Raw genomic sequence first — 19,723 nt, 5'->3', positions numbered from 1 at the left:
CAGGTGCTTTAATAGAAATATATATGTGATAATTTGTGAAATTAAACTTAGCATTTGAGTAACTGCTTGCTTATTAAAATGTGTTTAGTATTTGAAATGCTAATGAAAGTCTTTTTTATTCATATTTTAGTACGAAGAACTGGAATACACCACTTATATTTGATCTCAAAGAAGGAACTGTTAGTTTAATTCTCCAGGCAGAAAGGTAATTTGTTTATATTTTAACTATTGGATACCTCATGCAACAGTAAAACACTCTTTAAAACATCTCATAAGGGCTGGAGAGATGATTCAGTGATTAAGAGCACTGGCTGCTCTTGCAGGGGACCTGGGTTCAATCTCCAGCATCCACATGGCAGCTCACACCATCTGTAACTCCAGTTCCAGGGGATCCAGTGTTCTCTGATGGCCTCCATGGGAACTGCATGCATGTCATACCTTTAGATACATGCAGGAAAAACATGCATATACGTATCTAAGGTTGTTGGGTTTTTTTTGTTTGCTTTTCTCTGAGACAGGGTATATCTGTATAACAGCTCTGGCTGTCCCAGAACTCACTTTGTAGAGCTGGCTGGCCTCAAACTCACAGTGATGCTTCCTGAGTGCTGGGATTAAAGGTGTACAGCACCATGCCTGGCAAAATACATCTTTCTAAAAATCTCACAAAATGATATAATCATCATTTGGGATCAGTCTGTATTGGTTGTAGTACTAAGGCCACTCCATGTAGTTGAAAGGGAGGTTTATTTTGTGGGGTAACTTACAAGTGAAGGGATAGATAACAGGGTATGGGAAAGGTGTAGCACAGTCCAGCAGTGTCTCTGGAGAACTCTGCTTGATCTACCTCCAGCGTCCAGGGTCCAGGAACCAAGAGAGCCGGCACATCCGGATCTCGGGTCTTAAGCGCTCCTGTCCAGCCCTGCCTTGTAGGCGTGACAGTTACGGAAGCCTCAGTGGGGGTAGTACTTCCAGGTCAAAGCTGGAACAGCTACCCCTACAAGTCTGTTTCTGTTATGTGTTTAAGAATTAAAAACAAAGTAGATCAGTGGTAATGAAATGTTTTATTCTCAGAACTTCTTTATATTCTTAAAAAGATATTGAAAATAAAATGTCTTTCTATATACATTTCAACATTTATTATTTTAAATTTATTATAGAAATTTATTAGATAGTAATCTTAAATGTTACAGAAAGCTCAATACAAGTAACATTTAGTGTCAGTATGAGAGAATGACACCGAAAAGGAGAATTAGCTTGGTCCCCTGTTTTCTGTTCATTTGTTTTTCTTCTTCACTTCTATTCAAATTTAGTTTATCCTAAGTTTGTATCAAACGTAAGAGTGCCCCAGTTAGGACTGAACTTCTAACTTGAGCATTGCCCTACTGTCCTTCCCCCTCCTCCTCCTTTTCCTTCCTTCCGTGGTGCTGGAGACCGAACCCAGGGCTGTGCGTGTGCTTTGAGACTGAGCTGTACCTCCACTCTATTTTTGTTTTTAAATAGTGCTTGAAACTCATTGTCTTCATGAGCTACTACTAGGCTGTGGGCTGAAGTTTGGAAAGTAGTGTTTTTTTGCCAAGTCCTTCAATAAATATGGGACTAAGAAACCCTGGGTGATTCCCTTGAACAAGCTGGGACTAGCTGTTACTCCAGGAGCCACATTTTTTTATTCAGAAAATGTTTTCATTCTTTTTACACACCAATCAAAGATCCCCCTCTTCCCTCTTCCCGCCTCTCCAGCTTCCCCCTCCTAACCTACCCCCTACTCCTCCCCACAAGAAGGCAAGTCCTCCCATGGGGAGGCACATTCAGTAGAGGCAAGTCCAAGCCCTCCCCCTGTGTCAAGGCTGCACGAGGTATCCCATCATAGGTAGAGGGCTCCAAAAAGCCCACTCATGTACCAGGGATGGATTTTGATCTTACCACCAGGAGACCCCCCCAAAGCAGATCAAGCTACACAACTGTCTCGCTATGTAGAGGGCCTAGTCCAGTCCCATACAGACTCCACAGCCATTGATCCAACTTTCATGAGTTCCCACTAGTTTGGTTTGGTCGTCTCTGTAGGTTTTCCCATCATGATTTTGATGCCCTTGCTCATAGAATCCCTCTTCTCTCTCTCCGACTGAACTCCTGGAGCTCAGCCTGGTGTTTGGCTGTTTATCTCTGCATCTGCTTCCATCAGTCATTGGAGAAAAGCTCTGTGATGACAGTTAGGGTATTCACCGGTCTGATCACTGGGGCAAGCTAGTTCAGATCAGGCCCACTCTCCACTATTTCTAGTTGTCCAAGCTGGGGTCATCCTTGTGGATTCCTGGCAACTTCCCTAGCACTGGGTTTCTCTCTATCCCCATGACATCTCCCTCTACCATGGTATCTCTTTCATTGCTTTCCCCCTCCATCCCTGTTCCAGCTCAATCGTCCCATTCCCTTATGTTCTCTTCCCCTATCCTTTACCCTCCATCGCCCACCCCTCATCCCCAGTTTACTCATGGAGATCTCATCTATTTCCCCTTTCCAGGGTGATCCATGAGTCCCTCTTTGGGTCTTTCTTGTTAGCTATCTTCTCTGGAGTTGTGGGTTGTTGTCTGATTATCCTTTGCTTTACATCTAGTATCCACTTATGTTTTTCCTTCTGAGTCTGGGTTATCTCACTCAGGATATTTTTAGTTCCATCCATTTGCCTGCAGATTTCATAATGCTTTTCTCTGCTGAGTAGTACTTCATTGTGTATATATACCACATTTTCTTAACCCATTCTTCAGTTGAGGGCCATCTAGGTTGTTTCCAGGTCCTGGCTACGATGAATAATGCTGCTATGAACATAGTTGAGCATATATCCTTGTGGTATGATTGAGCATTCCTTAGGTATATGCCCAAGAGTAGTATAGCTGAGTCTCAATGAAGATTGGTTTTCAATTTGCTGAGAAACCACCATACTGATTTCCAAAGAGGCTGTACCAGTTTGCACTCCCACCAACAGAGGAGGAGTGTTCCCCTTGCTCCATATCCTCTCCAACATAAGCTGTTTGTAGTGCTTTTGATCTTAGCCATTCTGACAGATGTAAGATGGTATCTGAGTCATTTTGATTTGCATCTCCCCAATGACTAAAGATGCTGAGCAATTTCTTAAATGTCTTTCAGCCATTTGAAATTCTTCCTTTGAGAATCTTTGTTTAGCTCTACAGCCCATTTTTTAGATTGGATTGTTTGTTATTTTGATGTCTAGTTTCTTGAGTTCTTTATATATTTTGGAGATCAGCCCTCTGTCAGATTTGGGGTTGGTGAAGATCTTTTCCCATTCTGTAGGCTGTCATTTTGTATTATTTACTGTGTCCTTTGCCTTACAGAAGCTTCTCTGTTTCAGGAAGTCCCATTTATTAATTGTTGTTTTCAGTGTCTGTGATACTGGTGTTATATTTAGGAAGTGGCAGAAGCCACAATTTTAAAAAATGAAAACTGTCAATCAATTTATTAAGTACAATGATTCCCTACTGAATCAGAGATCAAACTTAGAAAAGCTAGTCAGTTGCTTCTACACATTTTGGCCAAGGTCAAGTGTTGAAAAGCTATATAATAAGACTTAGTGAAGAGTGGAAATGTAGTTGCTATTTACCTAAAACAGGCGTATATAAAACCTCTGCACCAGAATCACACACTTTATTCCTCTCTTCTCCTGTCACCTAGGCAGCATTCACACTGCTCATTAGCAGGTTTTCCAGCCTAGATCCTTTTGTAAATAAACCAGAGTAGGACCTGATGCTCTGGGCACTGGTGGCTGCTACAATTACAAGCAGGGAGGGGACTGACGAGCAAGTCAAAGGCACAGTGCGGTGGTTGTCTTGTCTTCTTCTGAGCTCCAGCAGATTCTCAGGAGGATCCAAACTGTCATTTAGTTACTGAGGAACATGGTCATCAGAAAAATGATCCTGAGTAATCAAGGAAATGCAACATTGAGCTTTGTCACATGTTTAATGAAATTGAAACATGCTTTCATTATGTTGTAATTTTTAAATACAAGTCATTTTGCTCTTCAGAAGGTAAGAGACCAGCTATCTAAAGGTCCTACTTCCCAACTGTCTTTTATCCCAACAGTTCCAAATAAATTTATATATTATTTATAAGTTTATTGAATATGTTCATAGTTTAAGTATGTGTTGATGGTATAAAAGATGGTATAAAATTATATAAAAGATAGTTTAGTTACTGCCTGCCTCTGATCTTGTTATATAGTCAGAGATGTTTACCCACTGAAAGAGTATTTCCTCATGAGAAGTTTAAATGCTGATGTCTTATTTATGATAGGAAATGCTTGGAGTGTTGATCATTGTGGTGTTTATATGTATGTGTGTGTGGTGTGTGTGCACATGTGCATGCATGTATACATGTATGTATGTATGTATGTGAGCATTATGTGTGTGTAGGTAGGAGTGGATGCATTCAGGTGCATGTGCACATTTGTTCATGCCTAGTGTCTTCATCTAATGTTCTCTGCCATACTTTTTTATTATGTCTTTTATTTGAGATTATAATGTAATGACATCATTTCTCCATTCCCTTTCCTCCCTCCAAACTCTCTCCCATCTATCCCTCTTTGCTCTCTTTCAAATTCATGATCTTTTTTATTAATTGTTGCTGCATGTATATGCATGTGTATGTATATATTATATATAATTACACACATATAGTGCTTGCGCTGCAAGTGCATCTGCACTCACACACACACATATATGTCTAAATACATCTTGCTATCTGTATGATGTTACTTGTATGTACGTGTTTTCAGGGCTGACCATTTGGTGTTGGATAACCAGTGGGTGTGCTCTTCCTTGAGGAAAGACTGTTTCCCCCACTCTCAGCATTCCTTAGCTGCTTGTTCTTGTTTGTGTAGGATTGAGGCCTCCTGGGCTTTCCTGTACCATACTGAAATAGAATCTCTCACTGAACCTGGCTGGGGTGTACTAATTTGGCTAGGTTGCCTGGCCAGGGTACCCCAGGGATTCACCTGTCTTTACCTCCCCAGTGCTGGGATTAGGAAGCACACTGCTGTGCCCAGCATTTTCTGTGCTGTGGATTTGAACTCAGGTCCTCATGCCTTTGGGAAGAGCAGTTTACCAACAGCCCCCCCCATCCCGCCCCTGATTTGTCAGTTCTCACTGTTACTATCTGGGTCATCAGAGGCCTTTTCAAAGGGTTTGGTCTATGACCATATCTTAATGTAATTACCTATGTTTTGTACAGCAGTTTCAAAGTGACAGGTCTCACGCTGAGGTATTCGGTCTGTTCTGAATTGATTTTGGTACAGTGTAAAAACAAAATAAGAAACAAATGCTTTCGGTAATGATACAAAGAAAGAATATATTAATGATGTTTCTCTTAGTTAAAATTGGAAAATACCATTTTATTTAGTAATGTGTGGCCATATACTGATCCATAAGGACCAAATATTTTAATTAAATTAATACCCATCCTTAAGTATTAACCAGAGTGTGTATGTACAGTTGGTATTCATTAGTCACTAATCTATACTTAGAGCAATTAGCAGTTCTCAAATCAACACATACTTCTGTATCTAGACATTTGGATGTTTAATATCAAATTTCAAAAGTATTATTTTCAGTATTAAGAAAACAGGAATACAAATATAGTTGTAGTGTACATCCATCCATGTAACCTTTCTTAAGACAATTTGATGGTATATATTTTATTTTAAGAGGTATATGCTCTTTGAGCCTGTATACTTCTAGAAAGTGTATTTTAAAATAAGTAGACAGAAATGAATGTACATTATAGATACTATTTAAAACTGAATAATAGCCAGACGTGTACATGCCTTTAATCCCAGTGTTTGGGAGGCAAAGGCACATGGATTTCTGAATTTGAGGCCAGTCTGATCTACACAAAAAGTTTACAGCCAGGGCTACATAGAGAGACCCTGTCTCACAATCTCTGTTCCCCACAAAGAACAACAGTGAATAATTTGAAACAAAATGTTTATTCAAAAAGAGTTAGGGGTTGGAGAGATGCCTCCATGGACAAAATGCTTACCACACAAATGAGAGTTCAGACCCCAAGTAGACTGAGTGTGGTAGCCCACATCTGTAATTCCAGCCTTCCTGTGGTGACATTGGAGGTGGAGCTAAGAGAACCTGCGTAGGTGTGTGGGTCAGCTAGCCTGGTGTATGCAGCTGTACAGTACTAAGAATTCCTTTCTTAAACAAGGTAGAAGGCAAGGACTTACACCTGAGAGTGTCTTCTGGCCTTCACATGTGGTGAGCTGTAGTACATGCATGTCTGTATGCACGCACAGACACAGGATGAGTCAATAGCTTTGGGAATGGCTCAGTGGTAGAGCACTTGTCTCATATATGGAGAGCCCAGGTTCAAGCCCCAATGTTGAAAAAAAAATTAGTTAAAAATGTTGGTATATTCATACCTTGTTTGCGGTTATTATCTTTATCAGGTAGAGATCTATTTTGAATTGATTTCTGTACATTGAGGTCTTTGTTTTCTTCTTTATTGTTTATAGTATGTTAATTTTCAAAGAAAACTATATTGGCCATAAAATGTTTAAGAAAAAATGAACTACAAGGACCCTCGGGCATTGAATATAGCTGTGCCATATGAATGAACTGAATGCCTGTTGCAAAAATATATGAATGTTTAGATATGAATACATACTGATGATTAATACATAATTTTAAAATCAGAAACATCTCACTTTCATAAATGCTGGCACTAAAATTATTTTTGAGTCATTTTTGGTTTTGACTCTAACCAGCACTTGGTTTTTATCTTTTACATAATCGGTGATTATGAAATACTTATCCGTACTGTTTCATGGAGCAAAGGGCGTCTTAACATCCATGACTGGAAAACTGGAGGATTTTCTAATTGCCTTTGCATGGGGTTTCCTTCCCAGGAAAAGAAATGAGTTGAAGGCATAATGTAAATGAAATCAAAATTTTAGTAGCTAGACTTGTGACTTTGGACACTTTTATTTTCTTCTCTACCTCTATTTAAAAAACAAAACAAAAAGCCCAGAAAACAAATCAAAACAAATCCTTTCAATTTTTTTAATATTTCAGTCTTCATCTATATACTTATTATAATTGTAGGATTTAGATTTTCTCCCCAAAGGATAAACTCTTCTTTAATACAGAAATGAAATATAGTATCTTCCTGTTAAATAAAAAGCCTTTTGTTTCTTTTTTTTAGACATTTTCTTCTGGTAGATGGTGGTGGTATCTATTTGCATTCTTATGAAGGGCGCTTCATTTCTTCTCCAAAGTTTCCTGGAATGAGAACAGATATCCTGAATGCACAGACCGTGTCCCTGAGTAACGACACTATAGCAATCAAAGACAAGGCTGATGAAAAAAGTAAGTCTGTCTTTACAGTTTTTCATGTCGAATTTTCATGCAGTTTTAACGCTATGAAATTTTTATGAACTTTCATTTCTTTCTCTCTCTCTCTCTCTTTTTAAATGTACATTGGTATTTTGCCTGCATGTATGTCTGTATGAGGGTGTCAGAGCTTGGAGTTATAGACAGTTGTGAGCTGCCATGTGGGTGCTGGGAATTGAACCTGGGTCCTCTGGAAGAGCAATAAGTGCTCTTAACTACTGAGCCATCTCTCAAGCCCTCTTCATCTCTTAATAAGTTAGCATTATATGGAAAAATTATGAATTCTATGATTTGTTCTAAACAAGTTAAATAAGAACTAAAATTGTTAAAGTAACAGAACAAATATATGTTGTTTCAATATCTAAGACCAGTGGTAAATAAATCTTTAGGTATTCATCAGAGAATCTTTTCTCAAGATTATGGTTCCAAAATATGTATTAATTCTTAAGTTTTTAAACATGTTTAATACTCCCTTTCTATTCATTTAGTAATATGGTAAATGTTATTCATTATGCCACTTATTTTGTTTATGTATTTTTCAACTAATATTTTAAGTTAATGAAATAAAAGAAGGGAGTGAATAGTTTTAATCTTACATGTAAAAATCTAGCCCATATTAGTATGAATAAAAAATAATTATGTCTAGTGTTTGGTAATGCCATGGTACATCAAACTATTTTACTAAGGCATCACTATTCTACAGATGAAATTATTAAGCAGATATTATTGAATGTAGTACTTTTATTGATATTATTGACCAAGTACTTTTCTAGAAGTTCAAAATACAAGTACAAAATATAACATCTTGGTGATCAAGATAGACAATGCAGTAAAGAAATGTAAAGAACATAAGAACAAGTCAGTAAACAAATGTAAAGCAACGTTGGCTAATGACACATGCTCTGAAGGAGTGGCCGTGTGGGCCACTAACTGTGACAGAACAGACAAGTAGAAAGACTCTGGGGTGGGACTGATTGACATATTAGAGGATCTACCAGAAGTCCTGACAGAGAGATGGGCAAGACGCAGTCTCACCCATGCTAGGCACTCTTACTGTTTCTATTTGTGGTAACACTTAACACGAAACCTCTGCTCTCAAATTGGTAACTGGTTCCCTATAGGCACTGTGTTACACTGAAGAGCCTTGGACCTCACTCATCTTGCATTACTGAAACTTTACATCCATTTCTTTCCCCCTGCCTCTGGCAACCACTGCCCTGCTGTCTGCTTCTATAACATCCATTATGCCGGTCACCTCACATTGGTAGAATTCTGCAATACTTGTCCTTTGGTGGCCACCTTATTTCACCTAGTCTGTCTTCCAGATGTGAAGGGCTTCCTTTTCTGTCTTTCATTCTTTTCTTAAGGCTAAATGATCTCTCCCTCCCTCCCCCATTTGTCATGCTGTGAGTCACATACACCACATTTTCTTTATCTGCTCATCACACTGATTCCACATTGTGTGAGTAGTGATGTAATGACTATGAGAATGCTAATGTTTCCTTGAGATGCTGAAACCAGTGCTTCTCACAAGTGGGATTAATTCTTCGCTCACTTGGAGATCTATTTATAATTTTTTGAGATTCCTCCATGCTCTTTTCTATGCAGCAACTCCATTCTGCTTTACTACTAACAGCAGGCAGTGTATAAATATTCTAATTTCCAGTTTCCCACATCTTCACTGACATTTTTCTCTTTTTATTATTGTGGCTTTTATAATACCCATTCTAATATGGTGGTTTGGAATTTTCAGAAATTGTAATTTCTTTTCATAGAACTGTTGGTTCTAGAAAATGTCCTGTCTTAAAAACAACTCTTGATCTAGGAAAATTATTTAATCTTGAAGTATCTTCTCCATTTCATCATGGGGGTTAATTATCCTAACTAGCATTTAGAAAATAAGTCATGTAACAACTTTTGAAAAGAAAATTACTTAAGAAATAATTCTAAAATAGTCACCCAATAGAAAGTAAATATTTTATAAACTGCATCTTACTTAGACATGTGTTAGCTTTCTCTCCCTGAGATAATCAATTACATCCCTGAAATGATCAGTTACATCCCTGAGATAATTAATTTCAAGATGGAAAGGTTTCTTGGTGTTCACAGTAGTGGAGGCATCAGTCCATGGTCATGTGATCCTGTTGCTTTGGGCCTTTGGCAAGTCAGAACATTGTGGGAGGGAACACATGGTAGAGCAAAGCCACTGACCTCCTGGTGTCTGGAAGCTGAGAAAGGGAGAGGACTAGGCCCCACCATTCCCCCCAGAGGCATACCCGACCACCTGGCTTCGTTCCTTAGCCTCCAGCGCCTCCTGTTGTAGGCCAGCAACCAAACTTGTAAGCATTGCTTTGGGGAGCTTCGGGGAGGCAGTTATGATCCAAACCATGATAGCACTCATCTTTTTGTCTCTAAGTTAATTCTAAAATTAAGGGATTCACTAGAAATATGGGAGGCACAGTTCTGAAGCCTTCCCTAAAGAGTTCAGGGAAGTTCTCGGACTGAGAACTGGCTGAGCTCCCAAAGTTCGTGTCTATAATAAATATAGGTTGCTTCTGACCTCCCCTTAGTTCTGAGGCAAGCCAGCCGGTACTCTGAGGCTACGAGTTGAATGTTTTACAAGGCCATCAATTTGTAAATAACTAATGACTTACAGAGCATCTCAATTATTGGCAAGCCATTTCCTCTCAAACCTGGTATACTGCGATCTTGTTCAAACCCTGAATATTCAGATTCATACAACCCCCAAAATTGAGGGTACTCTTCCTGAGATTGCCGTCGCTTCCCATGTCCCCTGCTTGTTTTTCTGACTGAACTTTGGGGATGCATTACATTGTGTGGTTAGTTAAATCATCAGCCACTCACTTGAACTCAATCTCTAGACCTTTCTCATCCACAGAAGTCAGATCTAAAAGCTCCATCCTATTAATTGCTGCTTGGTTTTTCTGATTGTGAACCCTTATCTTATAGTAAAGAAAGTACCCATGAAGAATCTGTTGTTCTAACATAGCAAAGAAACTCTTATTTTCCGGAAATGTTAAGGGATTTTGAAGCTCCCAGTCAAGAACCCAGGATAAATTATTTATTTTACACATGAATGTGTTATAGAAACAGCAAATAGTACATTGCCTGGCCTCATGGTAGGTAGTTACTTAATGCGTGTTTTCTTTCATCAATGATTGTTACACAGGTCTAAATCAGAGATACCAGAATTTAACATGACATCCACATCCAGACTTGCCACTGATAAACCTGTGGGCCATTAATCCTTAATAACAGTTTTAATTAGGCAATATGTGTCAGGAAAAATTTTAGTTCTACTGTTTTCATAAACAATGTGACCTCATTAATAATTAGAAATTTGGTGTTGCTTATTTTCTGGGCTGTAGAGGTTCTGTGAGTCATAAAGTTAAATTCTACTAAGAATTATGATAGCACCACTGAAATTTACCAACAATGGTTTTACTGTAACACACTAATGTTCTACTGTTTTTTTCAAGTAATCTTCCTCTTTGAAGCATCAACTGGAAAACCCTTAGGGGATGGGAAACTTCTTTCTCATAAGGTAATAAACATTTGCTGTGTCTAGTATAAATGACCACTGTTTAGTTAATTCTCTTTAAAATTAGTAGCTATCGTTTAAGGAAGAAAACAGACTAATTTAATATTTAAAAATGAGTGTATATCCTCCATATTTTCTCTAAAAATGCCATAGTTTAAGACTAAGCACAGGGAAGCCCTGACACAGGACACTCTCAGGGCACATTAAGTGACTAAATGATGTGATGAGCAACATGCTCTAGTTTACTAAACTTTGCAGATAAAAATGTCTTTATAAACTTTTAGTAGTTTTTGTACTGATTTGTCCTTAGGCAGCATTTTCTTTAGGTTTTAAGACTATAGTTCAATGACTGTTTTATAGAGGGAAATTATTCTCTGTCAAATACAAAGCATTTTGTATTTGTGTATTGTAATGTGTATTGGTTTTTGGTTTTTAGTCTTAAAGAAAGGAGAACATTGCATTACAGTTACCCTTTTAAACAAGTGATATTTCAGAGCATAAGAGTGCTTTTAACATTATTTAGGAATTCTACTGAATTGTTACTTCATTTCCTCCTTAGTCATTGTTTGTTTAACATTTATGTAATGTATAAATTCATGTAAATCAGAAATGTAAAAAACATTCAAATATGTTGTAAAAAAAGTCTCTCCCTACCATACTAATTGTTAATATTCTACCAGGTAAGTCCCACAGTTACTAATCTCTTATATGTCCTTGCCGAGATTCTTAGTGCATAGACAATCGGCCCTGGTATGTCTTCCCTCTGCTTACACAACAGTGTAGCCCGTGGGTCTGCACCTTGCTTTTCTTCACAGAGCACCATTTTTGGAGGTCCTTCCATGTGGATACATAATGTTCTTTCTCCCAACACCCATCATATAATGTAACATCATCTGGCAGTATCAGTTTATTTAATATGCCCAGTGGCTCGGTGTCTAAGTTTCCAGTCTAGCTGAGGCTGACTCAAACTCGCTATGTAACTGAGGATGACCTTGAACTCCTGATCCTCTTGCCTCTACCTCCCAAGTGCTAGGATTCCAGGCATGTGCCACCACACCTGAATTAAGTCTGTGCATTACTAGATGATTATCAGTTAATGGAGGGCAAGGGAGGGACCGGATGAACTCACCCTGCTTTCGTGTCCACTGGAAAGAGTGGTTCAGGAGGACTCGAACAGAAGCAGAGAGGGGCTGGGCAAGAGGACAGGGACACTCTGCTGAGTGACGAGCATCCCCGGCCTCTTTGTACCCAGACGTCATTACTGTCTGTGTCTGAATGTAACTTCCTTAGAAACCAGAATCATCTGTCTAACTGTTTCTAATGCTCCACCAACATTACCTTCTTTTGGTGGTGATAAGTACTCATTTTACAACATATTTATTTGTGTATGTGTCTTCAAGCGTGTGCACTTGAACGTAGAAGCCAGAAGAGGTGGCCAGGTATTCTCTTCTATCATCTCACACCTATTCCTTTGAGACAGGATCTTTTCATGAGCCTGGGCCATGAGTTTTCTCCAGTAAGCCAAAAGCTGGAGCCCTAGAGACATTTCTGCCTTCACCCTGCCTCCGATCTGGGGTTACAGGCATGTACCGTGTGTGCAGCAGGTGTTGGGATGGGAACTCTGGTCCTCATGACCACTCAGCAAGCACTCTTAACCCCCACCATCTCTCTCCTTTACTTGTAAAGATAATTGACTTGAAAGGTTTCTATTTTTAAAATACTAGGATCGTAGTACTTAATGAGTGCTTTAATATTCATGAAACAAAACCGGGCACTGGTGATGCACAACTTTATTCCCAGTGCTTTGGAAGCAGAGGCAGGTGGATCTCTGAGTTTGAGGCCAGCCTGGTCTATGGAACAAGTTCTAAGATAGCTAGGATACACAGAGAAACCCTGTCTTAAAAAAAGATTCCATGAATTATTGTCTTCTTTAAAATATGAATTAAGTTCCAGAGGGGCTACCTTTTAAATATATATTATGAAGTAAAATGACTGGTCCACCAATTGAATAAAGGTATATGTGTTTTTTTAAAAGATATTATGTATATAAACGTAGACACAATAATTGATGGTATAATTTTGATGCTTGTTGAATCCATAGTTCCTAGCAAAGTCTTCAGACACGGTAGACAGCATACAAATCACTCATCAATTGGACTGAAGTGAACCCATCCTAAAGTGTTTGAGTTCTAAGAAACTTCATCTTATTAGCTAATAGAATAGATTAATTCAATAGTTCAGAAATATTCTATTGTAGAAAAGCAAAGATCTTGAAGTTAAAAGTCTAAGTTATAAGTTCTGGATGTACTTGTTATTAGCTTTTTCTGACAACTCCCCTCCCAACCCCCCCCCCAAATAACTGACTATGGGTCTTATTTGGGAAGTATAATGTCTACATCACATTTTCTGTTTCACAGGAAAGGACATGAAAAAAAAAACTGTAAATTTTAATATTCTAGAAACACGAGATATTCCCGTATTTCTAAAGTTTACTTAACAAATCTTTAAAATATAGGTGTGAGGCAATCTACTTAGAATAAATTTTATAGGAAACCTTTTAGTTGACGTAGATCTGATGTGATACTGCGACTTGTCTTATCCCTCCACTCTGTCACTCTGCCAGCTAAGGACAGGGCAGTGGTTAGAGGATCAGTGTAGATACTGCTTTAGGATATTTTAAGGAACCCCCTTCCCTGGGGCTGCCAGCAACGTAACTGCATTCAGTGCTGCTCTTGAGTTAGTGGTTATTACCAACCTAAAATTACTCTATAAGGGGTATTCCTTTCTGGGACCCCGTCCCATTCTTGGGAGTTATTTCTCACTTTTCCTTAAATCTATGTTCCCTGGGCTTAAAAAAGAAATAAAATAATTTAATAGGGGTATTTTATTATTTTGAGTAGATAATTGACATGTAATTGATGTATTTGTTTTTTTTTTATGCTCAGTACAGGATCCCGTACTATCTCCTTGGCTGACCTAGAGTTTGTCACCCTCTGCCTCTGGCTCCAGAGTGCCAGGAGTATAGGCAGTTGCCACCACAATTAGTTTAATTGATCTTTAAGAGCAGAAATGTACTGGTAATTAATTTAAATGATCATATGTCAAGCACTAAAATGAATTCAGTACTTACATACTTTTTGGAATTTTAGAATGAAATCTCAGAAATTGCTCTGGATCAAAAAGGACTCACCAATGACAGAAAAATTGCTTTCATTGATAAAAATAGAGACCTCTACATCACCTCAGTGAAACGATTTGGGAAAGAAGAACAGATTATTAAACTTGGTAAAATAATTTCCACACACTTAAAATTTTAATTATTGTCAATTTTCTTAGACTGTCTATCATGTACTAACTACCTTAATGTTTGAATAAATATGTGAATTTTAGTCTGCATTTCTTCACTGCTTAGTAACTCAATTTTAATAGCAAATTTTAGTTTTGTGACTAAACAGCATTGAAACACCTGTTGATTAAAAACAGAATGGTTCTAGGTAGAACATTTCAGTATTTTCATTTTCCTGAGTTTTTGCATCTGTTCACTGTTATAGGCAAAAAATAGAGATATACCTATTACATTAACTAGGATCTTGTTTGTCAGCTGATTTTAAAGATAATATCTGTTGACACTAATGAACCATGACTATTCTTTTTAAATTAAGGAACCATGGTGCATACGTTGGCATGGTGTGATACATGCAATATCCTCTGTGGACTTCAAGATACTCGATTCACAGTGTGGTATTACCCTAATACCATTTATGTGGACAGAGAAATTTTGCCTAAAACATTGTATGAAAGAGATGCAAGGTAATGTTGTGTCACACAAGATTCTGTGTTGTAAATAAAATTCTAATTGCCATGCTTTTTTCTGGGTATATTTTAAAAGTTTAATCAGACTCAGCTAAGTAAATTGTTCAGCTAAAGTTGGCTTGTTGAGATTTAAGGGATAGACTTAAATTGAAAATAAAATATGAACTACTTATTCATCCTTTATACATGAGTATAGTTTTCAAGTTTGGTCTTATTCAATGATAGCTCAGGTGAGCTTTTTCAGTGTGATTTAGTGATTTTTACACCTAAGTCTGAAGATTTTTTACCAATATAAACCCTCATGACAGCTACTCAGTATACAGATTTTCATTGACTCTAAGAGTCCCAGGAGTGTATGCATCTCCTCAGTTGAATTTTTGGGTGATATTAAAGGTAGGTTAAATGAAAGTTATTGAAAAGCTTTAAAAAAAATAAAACTTATATGTGTCAGGAAAATTATTCCTAAATTCTCAAGAGAAAAATTTCTTACTCTTCAAAAAGCAGCAAGTTAGATATTTTTAGTTCTCAGCTTTACTGTGATTTTCAAATCTGTTTTGAGTTTATTTTTAGTGTTTAAGTTCACAACTGTAACAAAACTAGAAAAGCACCAAAACAAAAGTTTATTTTAAAAAGTATTTATAAATTAGCTAGACATGGTGGCACACACCTTTGATCCTAGTATTCAGGAGGCAGAGGCAAGAGGATCTCTGTGAGTTCTAGGCCAGCCTGAGCTACAGAGTGAGTTCAGGCCCAGCAGGACTACACAGTAAGACTCTGTCTCAGAAAAACAACAAAAAAGTATTGCTGAAGTCATGAAAAGATGCCAGTCTCCTTACTGAAACTTCATCTGTTTTTACTAGGAGGAAATAATTTTGGAATTAACCTTAATTTTTTTTTTTTTTTTAAACCTATTTTCCCTTTAAATATTTTGAAAAGCCAATAGCTAAATCATTTGTTTTCATAGTTTAAGATTCAAGGAAATAGATATGTTTCACGCTCTGTTACTGTAACAGTACTCAAGACAGGCAGCTTAGGAAAAGAAAACAGGTATTTGGGCAGCGTTTCAGAGGTTCTAGTCCATGATCAAATGGCCCCATTGCCTGTAGGCCTGTGGCAGTAGAGTGTGTATGGCAGGGGCAGTAGAGGAGCCAGACTGCTCACTGAAGGCGGGCAAGGGGATGAGTGAACGAACTGGTCCTGGGAGAGCCTTCCCAGGCAGTGCCCTGTTCCCTGAGCAGATCTCACCGGGCTCCACCCCTAACGAACTCCGCAGGGGAACAGTCCTTACTTACCACAGGGATCCAAACAGGGAGTAATCGAATATGGAATAACTTTTGCCACTCTAAATTGTTGGTATATTTTGCTTCAAGTGTATATCTATCTCTACATGTTATATTGAAATATTTATTTGAATATGTATTCTGTTTGGAGTTAAATGGGGGGTGAATTTTGAAGATTATGTACATTAGAGTTATTTCCCAAATTTAATACATATAAAAATTATGCAGAATAGAGCTGTAAGTTTTCCTTTGTTTGTTTTCAACAGTGAATATAGTAAAAACCCCCATATAGTGAGTTTTGTTGGAAATCAGGTGACTATAAGGAAAGCTGATGGCTCCTTGGTACACATCAGCATATCACCGTATCCTGCCATCCTCCATGAATATGTGAGCAGCTCAAAGTGGGAAGATGCTGTAAGGCTTTGCCGCTTTGTTAAGGTACTGTGCATGTTGTGTATACATTATGCTTCAGTTTCCATTGTGAAAGATGAGTAATGATAACAGTTAAGGGTTAGGAACGCTGTGAACAAGACCATATCTTCAGTTCTCTCCTCGAACAATTTGTGGAGTACAGAGGAGTAGATTTTGCACTGTCCTCTGAGGAGCTGTCTCTAAATGAGTAGGTGCTCTTCACTGCACACGGAACCATTCGGTGGCTCTTTCCAGAAGTCAGGTTCCCAAGTTCTCCCTCAGTGGGGCTCTGACTCACGAGATCTGAGTGGAAGCTGGGTTATATACTTCTCAGCTGTCTCAAATATTCTTTTTTATAGCTAAGGTTAAAAGTGTTTATTTTATAAGTACTGTGCCTTTAATCCCAGCACTCCTGAGGTAGATGCAGGTAGATCTCTGAGTTTGAGTCCAGCTTGGTCTACAGAGTGAGTTCCAGGGCAGTCAGGGTTACACAGAGAAAACTTGTCTTGAAAAAAACCCAAAAGAACAAAACAAACAAATCTTTGTTTTAGATCACCATTTCCTAACTTGGTTATACCCAGTGTCTTCCAAACATGCTTGAACACGGCCCTTCTTATTGACTGCCAGGTAACATTCCTTAGATACGTATTTCTGAAATGGCATTTAAATGTGTTTCTTTATACCGGCTTATTGGTGGCATTGTGTGAGAACCTCACTATTCCTCTTATTCCCTGTAAGTTATATTTCTTGTCACTTCTTTAAAAAAAAAGTGGAAACTCATCATCTTGAGTTATAAAGTAGGAAAGAAATCCTTAGTAACTAGAAATAAAAAATTATGTTCAAAAGAAGTTCTCTTTGTGATGACAATGTTTTTAAAATAGAAACCTACAGTGAATTTTTTTTTCTTTTTTTTGAGAAAGGGTCTTACTATGTAGCCCCAGCTGGTCTTGAACTTGCTGTGTAGGCCAGACTGGCCTTGAACTCACAGACACCTGCCTACCTCTGCCTCCCAAGTGCTGAGATTAAAAATGTGCTACCATGCCTGGCTTCTATATAACTTTTTTATTATTAGTTTTTTTCAATGTCATGTTTCATAATATTTTGTTGATAAATTAATTACTTAGTTGTATCACCCTTAGAATTCAAACCACTGCTTACAGGTAGTTTGGCTGCCTACTTAAGATACCTCCTCTGTATTTCACTTTAGGAGCAAAGCATGTGGGCTTGCCTGGCGGCTATGGCGGTTGCTAATCGAGATATGATTACTGCGGAGATAGCCTACGCGGCAATTGGTGAAGTAAGGAAATCATATCTGTGTATGTGCACATGAGTTTCTTCTTTTTTCTTTTTGGTTTTTCGAGACAGGGTTTCTCTGTACAGTTTTGGTGCCTGTCCTGGATCTCGCTCTGTAGACCAGGCTGGCCTCGAACTCACAGAGATCTGCCTGGCTTTCCCTCCCGAGTGCTGGGATTAAAGGCGTGTGCCATCGCTGCCTGGCCACATGAGTTTTTTCTTAACATAACTTATTATATTTGTATTATTACTGACTTGTGATATGTTTCTCTCCCTTTTTTAGATTGATAAAGTTAGATACATCAATGCTATAAAAGATCTTCCATCTAAGGAGTCAAAAATGGCCCACATACTAATGTTTAGTGGGAACATACAGGAGGCTGAGACATTACTTCTCCAGGCTGGCCTCATTTATCAAGCAATCCAGATCAACATTAATCTCTATAACTGGGAAAGGTAATAAGAACCCTTCCTCAGTTCCAAGACCCCTTTGACCTTCATGCGTTCTGTCTGCAACTTAGATAATTGTAGTTTCTGGTATATTTAATAGTCTTCTAATGCTACAAGAAAATTTGTTCATTTTATATTTGTGAGTATTATGTCTGGTGGATCCTAACATTTTCAAGCCTGGAAAATATCATTTGTGGAAATGAATGTTTTGTCTGAATTTGTAATTGATTAGAAGTTGAGGTCTGAAGAAGAAAAGAGTCTTAAGATGCCTCCCAAATGTGTAATTTTAGTACTGGAGAGATGGTACTAATGGTGGATTTGGTAGGGAAGACAGTGCATCTCATGTTAGCCAAGTTGAATTTGAAAGACTTATTATGAGCTAGGTAGTGATGATCAGTTGAAGACTTGAACTCCAGAGATCGGAAGGAGACTTGTAGACTGAGAACTCAGAAGCAAATGGAGCAGTCGAAGTGAGAACAGATGCAATCACTGGAGCATGTGTAGAGTGAGGCCGCCTCCCCTGTACTTGCGGGTAGATGCAAGAGACACTGCAATGATCCCACAAACCAGAGAGAGGGAGAACCAGGCTGGAGGGGTAAAGTGCTCAGAGGGACGGACGAAGAGAGGCTTGTGGTAAGGAGTGCTCAGAAGTAGCCTTCACCCCCGCTGAGAAAGCGTCAGCTGTTCTTTGTGACACACTGAATACCTCCCATCAGTCCCTTACATGTGTGTCTCACAGTGAACAAAACGGTGTGACTGTGACCCAGAAATTACTGGATTATGAAACATACCTTACCATGTCCAAAATGTCTTTTCTGGACTTGTTTTTCTCTGGGATCAAAGACAATCCACATATCTTCCTTTTTTCACCTTTTATTGAAAATAGATTCTTTTCTCATAATATATCCTAATTATAGTTTTCCCTCCCTCTCTGCCTCCCAGTTCCTTCCCACCCACCTCCCCTCCTCTCTGGAGCCACCCCCTTACTGTCTGTCATTAGAATAGAGCAGCTTCTGTGAGATAATATGAAGATATAACCAAGTAAAATATAAGATAAAACAAAACTAACGTATTAGAATTGGATAAAAATAAACAGAGCCCGAGAAGGCACAAGAAACAGAGACCCACTCATTCTCACACTCGGGAATCCCATAAAACACTAAACTGGAAGCCATGATCCCAGGTCCTGTGCATGCTGCTTCAGTCTCATGTGAGCTTTGCTCATGTTGCTTTAGAGGGTCTTGTTTTCTTGGTGTCCTCCATCCCCTCTGGCTCTTACTCTCTTTTTGCTTCCTCTTCCATGGGGTTCCCTGAGCTCTGTGGAGGGATTTGATAGAGAGAGACATCCTCTTTAGGACCAAGTGTTCCAAGGTCTCTCACTTCCTGTATAATGTCTGGCTGTGGTCTCTGTATTTGTTCCCATCTGCTGTAGGCTTGTTCCTAAGCCTCTCTGGGGATGGCTGATCAAGGCACTGCTCTATGAGTACAGCAGAATATCATTAGGTGCCATGTTA

At 38.5% G+C, this 19,723-nt stretch overlaps 1 protein-coding gene across 4 annotated transcripts in view; it reads left to right on the top strand.

The window, feature by feature from the left end:
- The window catches only part of Ift80 (intraflagellar transport 80), a 109,609-nt gene that overhangs the window by 76,347 nt on the left and 13,539 nt on the right, over positions 1–19,723 (top strand). For all 4 annotated transcript variants that reach the window (XM_028867225.2, XM_028867224.2, XM_037206652.1 and 1 more), the window contains 8 exons: positions 131–205; positions 7,213–7,376; positions 10,901–10,965; positions 14,112–14,247; positions 14,625–14,772; positions 16,322–16,493; positions 17,674–17,763; positions 18,043–18,215. In XM_028867225.2, the coding sequence (XP_028723058.1) occupies positions 131–205; positions 7,213–7,376; positions 10,901–10,965; positions 14,112–14,247; positions 14,625–14,772; positions 16,322–16,493; positions 17,674–17,763; positions 18,043–18,215 (1,023 nt within the window). The remainder of the gene's footprint in view (positions 1–130; positions 206–7,212; positions 7,377–10,900; positions 10,966–14,111; positions 14,248–14,624; positions 14,773–16,321; positions 16,494–17,673; positions 17,764–18,042; positions 18,216–19,723) is intronic.

The sequence above is a fragment of the Peromyscus leucopus genome, chromosome 6 (assembly GCF_004664715.2).
Source record: "Peromyscus leucopus breed LL Stock chromosome 6, UCI_PerLeu_2.1, whole genome shotgun sequence".
NCBI lineage: Eukaryota > Metazoa > Chordata > Mammalia > Rodentia > Cricetidae > Peromyscus > Peromyscus leucopus.
The sequence above is the reverse complement of the archived record's forward strand: the minus strand, read 5'-3'. Positions and strand labels throughout refer to the sequence as shown.